The 13,932-nt window shown below is 38.3% G+C and overlaps 1 protein-coding gene across 2 annotated transcripts in view; it reads left to right on the top strand.

Moving 5' to 3' along the window:
* The window catches only part of MED13 (mediator complex subunit 13), a 122,147-nt gene that overhangs the window by 34,772 nt on the left and 73,443 nt on the right, over positions 1-13,932 (top strand). For both annotated transcript variants that reach the window (XM_017950658.3, XM_003912849.5), the window contains exons 6-8: positions 1,264-1,458; positions 2,885-3,047; positions 3,247-3,357. In XM_017950658.3, the coding sequence (XP_017806147.1) occupies positions 1,264-1,458; positions 2,885-3,047; positions 3,247-3,357 (469 nt within the window). The remainder of the gene's footprint in view (positions 1-1,263; positions 1,459-2,884; positions 3,048-3,246; positions 3,358-13,932) is intronic.

Genomic DNA, 13,932 nt, shown 5'->3' with positions numbered 1-13,932 from the left:
GTCTCAAGTTCCTGACCTCAAGGGATCCACCTACCTTGGCCTCCCAGAGTGCTGGGATTACTGGCATGAGCCACTGCGCCCAGCGCAAAAGGGTCAGATTTTTTCAGATTGGCTATATTCTCTATGTCCTCTCATTCAGGGACCCAGGTTAACAAAGTACTGGTATCCGGAACATGTTAATCTCATAGTAGAAGACAGAAGTGAGAGAAGCTGCCTGACCCTACAAGCACATTTAAAGCTCTGTTAAGATGTGGCTTACATCACATGCTTACATTCCAGAGCAAGTCACATAGCCTGACAATGGAGTGAAGACATGTACTCTACCTCGGAGAGGCATGAGAGGAGGCATGGAGAAAATATAATCTAGCAGATAATTGGAATTAGAATCTACCGTATTGTATTTAAGGGAATCTAATGGTAATGTTATACATGAAGATCACATCATTTCATCTTTTATTTATTTATTTTTTTTGAGATGGAATCTCGCTTTGTCGCTGCCCAGGCTGGAGTGCAATGGTGCGATCTCTGCTCACTGCAACCTCTACCTCCTGGGCTCAAGCAGTTCTCCTGCCTCACCCTCCCTAGTAGCTGGGATTACAGGTGCCCGCCACCATGCCCAGCTAAATTTTGTATTTTTAGTAGAGATGGGGTTTAGCCATGTTGGCCAGACCTCAAATGACCCACCCACCTCAGCCTTCCAGAGTGCCAGGATTACAGGTGTGAGCCACCGCTCCTGGCCTTTTTTTTTTTTTCAATAAAAAGATTACCAGTGTTCACTTTTAATAAACACATTACCAGAGCAGTTGTGACAAAAACGGAAACAAAACACACACATTTTTTAGGCTTTTAAAATAGAGGCATATAGAAAAGTAAATAGAAAATGGTTTGTAATTCTAGTGTCCAGATTACCTTTGTTAAACTTAAAAAATAAAATTGAAAAAGTAATACACATTAAGTTGGTCAGAGATGCAAACAAAGATTTAAAAAACGCATTTCTAGAAATCTAAAAAATTAAAAGGAAAGCTGCCTTTTTCCAGATCTCTCTCAGCAAAGGTAGCCACCACTGGCAGCTTATTGTGGTTTATTATGGTTTCTTCTAAAAAAGAAAAGAAAAACTTATGCCAAAGAAGCTTATATTTATAAAAATGTATTTTTATTTGTACAGATGTGATACCTACTTTTCCATTATAGTACTTTTGAGTGTGACTGATTCACTAGTCACAAAGGTAATTGGTTTTCTTGTCCCATTTTTTTTCCTTTCAGCTGGTGTCCGAATGATCTACCCAGCATGCTTTGTTCTAGTCCCTCAGTCAGACATTCCTACTCCTAGCCCTGTGGGATCTACTCACTGTTCATCTTCTTGCTTGGGTGTCCACCAAGTGCCTGCTTCCACAAGAGATCCTGCTATGTCTTCGGTTACGCTTACACCACCTACATCTCCTGAGGAAGTCCAAACAGGTATAGTAGTAATTTGTCTCATCAGCTCTGGTAATCTGTTACTTTGTGTACAGTAAGTACTTAAGAAATAATTTATTTTGAAATAGTTTCAAACTTCTTGAGAAGTTACAAGCATAGTACAAGTAATTTCCTTAGCCAGATTTCCAAACTGTTGTTATTTACTCCTTCACCCTCTCTGTATATATGTACATTCATTATCATTGGTCTTTTTCTGAACCATTTGAGAACAAGCTACAGATGTGATGTCCCATCACTCCTGTGTACTCAGTGTATTTCCCAAAATTAAGGACACTCTCCTATACAACTGTTACTCAATCCTCTTAGTCAGAAAATCAGTGTTGATACACTGCCATCCAGTTTGCATTCCCTGTTTTAGATATTTTGCTTTCTGTATTTAAAAGTAGCCTGCTTTTCTTTTTAAAGATCTGTGTGTTTATAATTAAAATTTACTCCAACAGAGCAGCCCATTGCTGTGTTCTAATTCTTAGCACTTAAGTCCTACAAAAATAAACCCAAGCTTTTATAGTAACTGTCAATACAGAACTAAAGCATTTTAGCTATTAAAAAAGGTTTAGTTACCAAGGTGCTTATTTTCAGCAAAATGCCCTGTCACTCAGAAGGACATATGCGTATGCTAAAGTTCTGACCCATCGATTGATGCAACAGGTTTATATCCCTGCCCTCCCTCCATCTACCTTTAAAACAAAACACAGAAGAACTTTTTACAATGGAGGATAAACATACAGAAACACAGAAGAGCTTTTTACAATGGAGGGGAAATATGCTCATGCTCAGCTGACCTTACAAAAAAGACTGTCTGATTTCCAACTAAATGAGAACACCAAAGTGTTTGGCTAGAGTCCAGCAGTCATTGACTGACCCAGGTCAGAGGCTGGCAGGGACAGAAGGGCCAGAGTGCTGCCGCTGTAGGGGCTCATTCTGGGCTCCATACCCCACCTTGATGTGGAAGTCAGGCTCTGTGCAGCAGCTCCATGGCTGGTGTCCAGGGACCCTTCACACTACTCCTGAGTCCTTCCAGTCTACCCACCTCTGGCCAGCCCCCAACCTTGATGATGTCACTGGGCATCAGGGTAGTCTGGTTTGCTTATACAGCATGATCCATGGGACACCTCCTTCCTCGCCCTCAGCCCACCTCCCTCCACACACCACCCTGTGCTGGCCCTGCCTGGCTCCTGAGAACCCCGCTCTTGGCACTGAGAGTGCTAGGTTACAGAGATGTACTTGACTGCCACATTTGCCTAATGAGATCTGGTTCCAAAAAGTAGCATGCTTTTTGTCTCAAAATACAAATAATTTTACCAGATAGCTGGAGCAGCTTGTATCACAAATTAATAAAAAACCCAAATAATGTTACTTTAAACCTACCTTTATTCTCCTACAGCCTGTTTTTTTGTTTTGTTTTCAGTTGATCCTCAGTCTGCCCAGAAGTGGGTCAAATTTTCTTCAGTATCTGATGGCTTCAACTCCGATAGTACTAGCCACCATGGTGGGAAAATACCCAGAAAATTAGCAAATCATGTGGTGGATAGAGTTTGGCAAGAATGCAATATGAACAGAGCACAGAACAAGTGTGTATTTTCATTTATAAGTTCAAAAATTGCATGTTGATAATTACTTATAATTAGAAGATATCTAAAGTATAAACCGTCATTTATTTGATTTTTCTTTAACTCATAACGTTGATCTTTAAAATTAATTTTAATGCTACATTGAGGTTTAATGGAAAATTTTATGAATTCTAAAGAATTTTGTAACTTTAAATCTTAGGAGGAAGTATTCTGCTTCATCAGGTGGTCTGTGCGAAGAAGTGACAGCTGCTAAAGTGGCATCCTGGGACTTTGTTGAAGCCACACAAAGAACAAATTGCAGTTGTTTGAGGTAGATTATTTCCTGATCAATTGATGCCTATGTGTGATAGTTTCTTATGCCACTGAAGGCTTATGCCCACTTCATTTGAGATAGCTTACATGAACATGATACTAGGATTTTTTTCAAAAGAAAATTCAGGAAAAAGATTTCAGGAATTTGAAGCTGATTATAGAAATACATGTAGATATAATCCTTCAGTTCATTCACTGTTACCAGAGGCGGACTCTGAAAGTTTTGTTTCCTAGTGGCTAAATAAAATACTATTTTATATGGGGCTATGGTATATGTAGCATCTATAAGATATAAAAGGCATATAAGTCTCTTGAGAAAAGCATTCCTTCCTCAATGGCACTGCCTGAGAAATTTCTCCCAAAAGTTCTTTCTTTTTTAAAAAATAAAGAGACAGGGTCTTGGTTTGTTGCCCAGGCTGGAGTAATCATGGCTCTCTGCAGCCTCAAACTCCTGGCCTCAGGCGATCCTCCTGCCCCAGCCTCCCAAATAGATAGGATTACAGGCTTGTGCCACCACATCTGGCTAATTAAAAGAAAAAAAAAATTTGTGGAGAGGGGATCTTGGTATATTGTCCAGACTGGTTTCGAACTCCTAGCCTCAAAACAGTCCTCCCCTTGGTTTTCCAAAGTGCTAGGATTACAGGTGTGAGCCACCATACCTGGCCTACAGTCTTTTTTTTTTTTTTTTTTTTTTTTGAGACGGAGTCTTGCTCTCTCTCCTGGGCTGGAGTGCAGTGACGCGATCTCAGCTCACTGCAAGCTCCACCTCCCAGGTTCACACCATTCTCCTGCCTCAGCCTCCATAAAGTAGGAGTAGTTGGGACTACAGGCACACGCCACCATGCCCAGCTAATTTTTTTTTATTATTATTATTAATGTATTTTTAGTAGAGACAGGGTTTCACTGTGTCAACCAGGATGGTCTGGATCTCCTGACCTCATGATACAATCTTTTTTTAATAGCAAATACAGCGTTGGGTTTTGAAGAGTACATTCTTTTCTTTTCTTTTTTTTTTTAAAGCTTTTATTTTTGGTTCAGGGTTACGTGTGCAGGTTTGTGAAATAGGTAAACTCATGTCACAGGGATTTGCTGTGTAGATTATTTTGTCACTCAGATACTAAGCCTAGTACCCAGTAGTTACTTTTTCTGCTCCTGTCCCTCCTCCCAGCCTCTACCCTGAAGTAGACCCCAGTGTCTGTTGGACCCTTCTTGCTGTCCATGAGTTATCATCATTTAGCTACCACTTATAGGTGAGAACAGGCAGTAGTTGGCTTTCTGTTCCTGTGCTAAGGATGATGGCCTCCAGCTTCATCCATGTTCCTGCAGATGACATGATCTCGTTCTTTTTTATGGCTTCACAGTATTCCATGGTGTGTACGTACCACGTTTTCTTTATCCAGTCTGTCATTGATGGGCACTTACGTTGATTCTGCATCTTTGCTGTTGTGAATAGTGCTGCAGTGAACATTTGTGTATATGTGTCTTTGTGGTAGAATGAGTTATATTCCCCGGTTATATAACCAGTAATGGGATTGCTGGGTCAGATGGTAGTTGTAGCTCTTTGAGGAATCACCACACTGCTTTCCACAATGGTTGAACTGTTTTCACTCCCACCAACAGTGTATAAATGTTCCCTTCTCAATCTCGCCAGCGTCTGTTACTTTTTGACTTTTTAATAATAGCCATTCTGACTGGTGTGAGATGTTATCTCATTATGGTTTTGATTTGCATTTCTCTAATGATCAGTGATGTTGAGCTTTTTTACATATGCATGTTGGCTGCACATATGTCTTCTTTTGAAAAGTGTTCATGTCCTTTGCCCACTTTTTAATAGGATTATTTTTTCTTATAAATTTAAGTTTTTTTAGATACTGGATATTAGACATTTGTCAGCACAGTTTGCAAAACTTTTCTCCTGTTATGTAGGTTATCTGTTTAGTCTGTTGATAATTTCTGTTGCTGTGCAACTGCTCTTTAGTTTAATTAGATCCCATTTGTCAATTTTTGCTTTTGTTGTGATTGCTTTTGCCATCTTTGTCATGAAATTTTTGCCCATTTCTGTGTCCAGAATGGTATTGTCTGGGTTGTCTTCCAGGGTTTTTACAGTTTTGGGTTTTACATTTAAGTCTTTAATTCATCTTGAGTTGATGTTTGTGTATTGTGTAAGGAAGTGGTTTGGTTTCAGTCATCTGCGTATGACTAGCCAGTTATACCAGCACCATTTATTGAATAGGGAGTCCTTTCCTCATTGCTTGTTTTTGTGAGTTTTGTCAAAGATCAGATGGTTGTGGCAGTGCATCCTTGTTTCTGGGCTCTCTATTCTGTTTCATTGGTCTGTGTGTCTGTTTTAGTATCAGTACCATGCTGTTTTGGTAACTGTAGTCCTGTAGTACCATTTAAGCAAGGTAACATGATGCCTCCAGCATTCTTCTTTTTGCTTAGGATTGCCTTGGCTATTTGGGCTGTTTTTGGATTTCATACAAATTTTAAAATAGTTTTTCCTAGTTCTGTGAAGAATGTCATTGGTAGCTTAATAACATTGAATCCAAATTGCTTTGGGCAGTATGGCCATTTTAAGGATATTGATTCTTTCTATCCATGAGCATGGAATGTTTTTCTGTTTTTTTGCATCATTTCTGGTTTCTTTGAGCAGTGTTTTGTAATTCTCATTGTAGAGCTCTTTAACCCCTCTGATTAACTGTATTCCCAGTTACTTTACTCTTTTTGTGGCAGATGTGAATGGGATTGCATTTCTGATTTGGCTCTCAGCTTGGTTGTTGTTGGTATATAGGGATGCTAGTGATTTTTGTACAGTGATTTTGTATCCTGAAATTTTACTGAAGTTGTCTATCAGTTGAAGGAGCTTTTGGGCTGAGACTGGGGTTTTCCAGGTTTAGAATCATGTTGTCTGTCAACAGGGATAGTTTCGCTTCCTTTCTTTCTATTTGAATGCCCTTTATTTTTTTCTCCCTGATTCTTCTGGCCAGGACTTCCACTACTATTATGAATAGGAGTGAGAGGGGGCATTCTTATCTTGTGCCACTTTTCAAGGGAAATGCTTCCAGCTACAATCTTTTTTTTTAAATGGTAAATACAGTGCTGGGTTTTGTGGAGTTATTTCTGATAACATTCTTTGGGCAGCTATAAGTGAAATGTTGAAGTAAGATTCAGAAAATAGGATTCTATAAGGGAAAAACTTAAAAGGGAGCAAAACTGTCAAAGCATGACAAAACCATCAAGCTTTCCAATGGACTATATTGGTTGAATGATTAGTAGAAGAATAGATGAATGTGGAATTCTTTAGAAATGTATTTAGTTTATATATTAAGGCCTTATGATAAGATTTGGTTATGAGAAGTTTTAAAATTATGTTGCCTAGAGTTTATGATTTTATCCTGCAAATTAAACATAGATCATAGGCTTTTGCAGTCAAGTAAACAATAATGGTCTTGACATCCCTAGTCAGAACTTGTGATGGAATAGATGGTCACCTGTCTTTCTCATGGAAGTGAACCAAAGAAATGGAGTGCCTGCAGGTTAGGGCCAAGGTTTTTCTACATTTGCGCTGTTGGTTTGAATGTATAATAACAGAGTCTCTCAAATGTGCTGTTATGTTTTTGCATAAATTGAATATTCTTATATTGCATAAGAATTCTTACTTTGCATTTATTGAATAATTCTCTTTGGATTAAAGAATATGTAATTTTTTAAAGTCTGGCAACTTTGTTGAAAATTTACCTCTGTTAGAGAGATTGGAATAAAAACAAAGATATATTTAGCTATTGTTTAGCAGTTTAAAATAGCTAAAAAACCACACCTAAACTTGAACATAATTTGTATAAGAATGAGGGTCAGCAAAGGGTAATGAATTGGCCATGTTTGGCCCACTGCCTATTTTGTATGGCCTGTAAGCTGAAAATGATTTTTTTTTATTTGTTTGAGACGATGTCTCGCAGACGGGAGTGCAGTGGCGCGATCTGAGCTCACTGCACCCTCGCCTCCTGGGTTCAAGCAGTTCTCCTGCCTCAGCCTCCCGAATAGCCAGGACTACAGGCACGGGCCACCACGCCTGGCTAATTTTTTGTATTTTTTAGTGGAGACGGGGTTTCACCATGTTGGCCCATCTGGTCTCAAACTGCTGACCTCAGGTGATCCATCTGCCTTGGCCTCCCAAAGTATTGGGATTACAGGTTTAAGCCACCATGCCTGGGCCAACTGAAAATGATTTTTACATTTTTTAAAAGTTGAAAAAAATAAAGAATGTTTTATGGTATGGGAAGGTTGTGTGAAATTCAGATTTCAGTACTGATAAATGGATTTATTAGAACACAGCCACGTTCATTTATTTACATATTGTCTGTGGTCGCTTTTGCCCCACAGTGGCAGAGTTGAGTAGTTGTGACACAGACTGGCCCCCAGGGGATAAAATATTTACTCTGTGGTTCCCTACAGAAAAAGTTTGCTAATCCCTGGTCTAAGACCAAAAGAATGCTTAAATGAAATTAGGCTTTTCCAGAACTACCATTCGACCGAGCAATCCTATTACTGGATATATATACCCAGAGGAATATAAAGCATTCTGTCGTAAAGACACCTGCATGGGAATGTTCATTGCAGCACTGTTCACAATAGCAAAGACGTGGAATCAACCTAAGTGCTCATCAGTGACAGATTGGATAAATAAAATGTGCATGTACACCATGGAATGCCGTGCAGCCATAAAAAAGAATGAGATCATGTCTTCTGCAGGAATATGAATGGAGCTGGAGGTCATTTTCCTTAGCAAACTAATGCAGAAACTGAAAATTAAATATTGCATGTTCTCACTTATAAGTGGGAGCTAAATGATGAGAATACATGGACACATAGAGGAGAACAACAGACACTGGGGTCCAGTGGAGGCTGAGAGGAGGGAGAGGAGCAGAAAAAATAACTGTTGGATACTAGGCCTTTAATACCTGTGTAATGAAATAATCTGTAAACAAAGCCCTATGACATGAGTTTACCTGTATAACAAACCATCGCATTTACCCCTGAACCTAAAATAAAAGTTAAGAAAAAAATAAATTAGGGTTTTCTTTCTCACTATTGGAATTTTTATCAAACAATTCTTTTTTAGTTCCTAAACTAGACTTTTTTATTCTTTTTGAAAAGATGTGGATTTTAAGTATTTTGTCTAAAATGGTTTTAGAGGAAGGCATTAAAAAAATGCATGTTGGCAACATAAGTTTAAATTTTTGGTCTTTAAGCTGAACTTTTATTTTTAAAAAGTTATTTTCTTTTGTCCAGGCACAGTGGCTCATGCCCGTAATCCCAGCACTTTGGGATGCTGAGGCGAGTGGATCACTTGAGGTCAGGAGTTCAAGACCAGCTTGGCCAACATGGTGAAATACCATCTTTACTAAAAATACAAAAATTAGCCGGTCATGGTGGTGCATGCCTGTAATCCCAGGTACTCAGGAGGCTGAGGCAGGAGAATCTCTTGAACCCGGAAGGCGGAGGTTGCAGTGAGCCAAGATGGCGCCACTGCACTTCAGTGTTGGCTGCAAAGCGAGACTTCGTCTCAAAAAAAAAAAAAGTTATTTTAAAAAATATTTTCAGAAATTCCTCACAGGCATATAGAGATTTAATATGCCAAAATTTTATATAGTCGATGTGTGTGACTTGCTTTGGTTAGTTTGCTCCTTTAGTAAATACAGCATTTCTAATCATTTACTTAGAAAAAAATTACTATTACATTTTGTACTTTAGGTTCTTTGCCCACTACAAATCTAGCTTATTTCTTAAGTGAAGGTAAGACAGATAGACAGTGAGCTACTACGTGTGTATCCTCTTTGCCATGGAATATAGGAGGTTGGGGCATACATTGATAACTGACTCTGTTAATCGGCCTCTAGCTTGCTCTCAAATCCATTTCTGCTTTTTCTCTGTTCTGTTCTGTATTGCAGGAAATTAAATTTCCTAGACTCCTTTGCTTTCTGGAGTTGGCTAATAGGAGGCACTAACAGAAGATTGGAGGGTGAGAGGAGGGAAGAAGCCAGGGTCTTTCCCCAGTCCCTTTTTGAGCCAACTCCAGCAACAGCTCCCTTGTGTCCTATTAACACAGCCCCTTCTCATGGTCCCAGTTACTACTGAGCAGATCCTGCTATGGTTCTAGCACCATCCTGAGCTTCCGGGATATGGTGAGACTACATCATCTTATTGTCCTTTCAGTGCTAGAAGTCATAGAAGCTCCCTGCTGTTACTAGTCTCTGGGTTGCCTCACTTTCCTCTTGTATAACCAGTTCTGTATAGTGAATTTCTTCTGTGTGAAAGATAGGCCTGGACCCTGCCTGATAACACTGGCTTCTCTTAAAAATGATTTAGGAAGAAAAAAATTCGTAGCTGTACAGACAATTTACATGAATATAAATTATTTTAAGAAATTTAAAGTATGTGAAAAAAGCCTAAGTTCCCCTTGACCATCCTTTCTCTCCCCCAGGCGTACTCACTCTCTCTAGAAGTGGCTAGTTGCCAATTAGATACTATTTCTCCATACTTAATTTTATGTATTCTCCTCTCAACACATAAATATTATTATTTTTTTAGAGACTAGCTGTGTCGCCCAGGCTGGAGTGCAGTGATGAAATCATGGCTCATTATAGCCTCAAACTCCTGGGCTCAAATGATCCTCCTGCCTCAGTCTCCCAGCTAGCTAGAACTACAGGTGTGTGCCACAATGCTTGGATAATTTTTAAATATTTTGTAGAGATGGGGTCATGCTATGTTGTCCAGGCTGGTCTTGAACTCCTGGGCTCAAGCGATCTTCCTGCCTCAGCCTCCCAAAGTGCTGAGATTACCGGCATGAGCCACCATGCCTGGCCTCACATAAGTATTATTCTGATGTATTTTTCACAGCGAATTCTTTTCACTTAATGTGCCTCAGATCTTTCCATATTAGTTACTTATAGCTCTGCTTCATTGTTTAAAAATTTTCCTGGGGCTGGGTGTGGTGGGTCATGCCTGTAGTCCCAGCAGTTTGGGAGGCCAAGGGAGAAGGATTACTTGAGGCCAGGAGTTCGAGACTAGCGTGGACAATGTAGTGATACTCTCTTTTTTAAAAGAAAAATGAAAAAAGAATGTTATTAATATTACACTGGATGGAAGTATCATAGTTTATATAATCATTCTGGATTTGATGGACATACAGTTTGTTTCCATAGGTGTTTTTTGCTTGTGCTTACTTTAAAAAAAAGTAATACTGCTGTAACTATCAGTTATCTATTAGGTTTTTTCGAATACTTACTGTGTGACAGAAGGTGTCCTAGCCTCAGAATACACTAGCTAACAAAAGGCGAGAGGGCTGCTTAAGTACGTGTGACATCAAAAAAGATTCTACTGATTTTACTCACACTTTTTGCATGTAGAAAATGTTGGTTTTTCTTGTGATTTCACTGATCTGAAGACTATCCTCACAATTATTTTTTGCCATTATAATAAGTGAGAAGCATAAAATTGTTGCATTTTTCATTAGCAAGATTGAATAGCACACATTTACTGATACTAGACTTTAGTGTGGTGGAATGTTCATAGAAAAACTGCACATAGAAAGCAGGCTGCTAAGTAAAAAGCAATACATTAAATTTCACATGTTAACATTAAAGTACTGCATGCCTAACATCAATAGGAAAGAATAAAAGGATTACTCTGTTGGTTTGTGCTTTGAGGACAATTTCATTTTTTTTTTTACAAAGATTACTCAATGTGGTTGTGTTCTAGCATGAAATTCAATTGTTCGGCCGGGTGCAGTGGTTCATGCCTGTAATCCCAGCACTTTGGGATGCCAAGGCAGGTGGATCACAAGGTGAGGAGATGAGAACCATCCTGGCTAACACAGTGAAACCCTGTCTCTACTAAAAATACAAAAAAATTAGCCAGGCTTGGTGGTGGGGGCATGTAGTCCCAGCTACTCAGGAGGCTGAGGCAGGAGAATGGCATGAACCCGGGAGGCGGAACTTGGAGTGAGCCGAGATTGTGCCACTGCTCTCCAGCCTGGGTGACAGAGCAAGACTCCGTCTCAAAAAAAAAAAAAAAAAAAAAAAAATCAGTTGTTCTCTCTAAAGAAACTAGCTTTTAGAAAGAGGTCTGTATAGAAGAAAAGGGCTTTTAATGTTGTCAAAAATTTAGAGAAGCGCTGCTATTAGTATATAACCCCAGTTAATAGTTTCTTACTCATAATAGCTGGGTAAGTGAATGTATGGCCATTTACTTTTCACATCCCTTGTATACTTGGGACATAACTAAATAGTTCACCTCAGATGAATGGAGATCCTGTTTCTCCTACTGCCTTGCATAAAATAGACTAATTCTCAAACTTTTTCGTCTCAGAACTTATTTACAGTCTTAAAAAGTTGTTGAAGACTGCAAAGTACATTTATTACATCTATTTATATTTTAGAGAAATTTTAAAGCACCACTTATTAAAAATAACATTAATCTCAGTGCATATTAACATGAATAAAATAGACATCCACTATATTTTTCAAAACACTAGCAAAAAAACTGATTGAGTGGCATTGTTCTACAGTTGTGCAAGACTCTTTAATATTGAGTGTAGTAAGATAGTTGAATTCTTACATCTGCTTCTGCATTCAGCATATTGCTGGATATTGTCTTGGTTGAAGTATATGAAGAAAATCCAGCCTCATATAGTTATGCAGTTGGAGAAGGGAAGAGAGTATTTTAATAACTTTTTCAGATAATTGTGGATATTCTTCTTTGGTACTACACCAAAAATTGACAAGTGGTAGTTTCTTAAAGGTTAGTTGCAATGTGACATCTAAAGCCCTGTCAGTAGTTGTACTTCACTAATAACTGAATGGATCTTTCGATTTTGTAACATCATGCATTGGTCATTTGAAAAATATCAGTTCACTGGGTTATACAGATCTGAATGTTGGCGCATTTTGTTATATATACTCATCTCCAAATATCCGTGGAAGATCGATGTTCTGGAACCCTCACAGATAACAAAATTTATGGATGCTCAAGTCCTTCATATAAAATGAGTTAGTATTCATATAACCCATATACATCCTTCAGTATTCCTTTTTTTTTTTTTTTGAGACAGAGTCTTCCTCTGTTGCCCAGGCTGGAGTGCAGTGGTGTGATCTTGGCTTACTGCAACCTGCCCCTCCCTGGCTCAAGCGATTCTCGTGCCTCAGCCTCCCAAGTAGCTGGGACTATAGGCATGTGCCACCACGCCCAGCTAAATTTTTGTGTGTGTGTATTTTTAATAGAGATGAGGTTTCACCAGGTTGGCCAGGCTGGTCTTGAACTCCTGGCCTCAAGTGATCCACCCACCTCAGCCTCCCAAAGTGTTGGGATTACAGGCATGAGCCACTGTACCTGGCCCTTCAGTATAGTGTAAAAATCTCTAGTTTGTTTATAATACCTAATACAATGTGTTACATAAAGAGTTATACCGTATTGTTTTTACAATTTATATTGTTTTTTATTGTTGTACTGTTAACTTTTCATTTTTGAAAAATAATATTTTTCATCTCTGGTTAGTTGAATTTGAGGATGTGGAATTCAACCAATACAGTGTATCAAAATATTTCATTCATTAATATTACCAGTGACCTCATCTGAAAAGTATTTGTTAGAAAGCTGTCAAGCTCACTGTGTCAGATACAGTTTTCCAAAATTCTAAATCTTGCAGTGGTACCAACTGTATTAGCAGAAGTATTGTTTAACAGTCAAGCTCAAAATGATCAGTTCTTCCTTAAATGACAAACTCATTTTGTTCATGTTTGATAACCTAATAAACAAATCTGCCAAATGGCCAAATATGGATAATCTTAGTTTATCTACCAGTCAGCTAGTTTCAGCTTGTAACTCAAACAATTGTACAAGTGCTTTTCCTCAAAATAGCCATTGTACTTCAAATCTATAACAGAAATACTTTATATGTACTTCCTGTTTCTTTATACAGAGTGTAAAAAGATGGTATAAGTACTGAGATTATTAAAAATTATTTGTGCTGTCTTCATGAAGGACATTCTTAAGTGATACTATCATAAAAAACAGCAAACTGAATGTGTGGTGGTGGAGAAAGCAGTGGCTACTACTGCTAGTACAGTTGGTATCACTCCCTTGATTCATGTTCAGTTGCTAGAAGTTTTGCTGCCTATTGTTTTTGAACCATCTTTGTAAATTTCAACATAATAAAAAAAGGCAGATAGTGTCTTGGTGCTATTGTGGAAATAGTTTTGAACCCCTGAAGCCCCTGAAAAGGAGGGTTCATGGACCATACTTTGAATTTAGTAGACAGTCAAATATTTGAATAATTGATAAGTTAATGATACTGTTGTTTTTTTCTTTTTTATATTCTTTTTTTTCAGTTTCTTCTCTTGATTTAGAAGTTTGGTGTTCTGTTTTTATTCTTTTGTTAATTGAATTAATCCTTTATTGTACCTGCTTTCCTTAAAGTCTACAGTTAGAGTCTATGTTCTTTTTATGGAATGAACAAGAACCTTGGAATACTTCATTTAATCTTGCTCCTCACATCTTTCATGCTTTTTTTTTTTTT

Source organism: Papio anubis, chromosome 17 (genome assembly GCF_008728515.1).
Source record: "Papio anubis isolate 15944 chromosome 17, Panubis1.0, whole genome shotgun sequence".
Taxonomy (NCBI): domain Eukaryota; kingdom Metazoa; phylum Chordata; class Mammalia; order Primates; family Cercopithecidae; genus Papio; species Papio anubis.
This window is presented reverse-complemented; position numbering and strand designations above follow the sequence as displayed.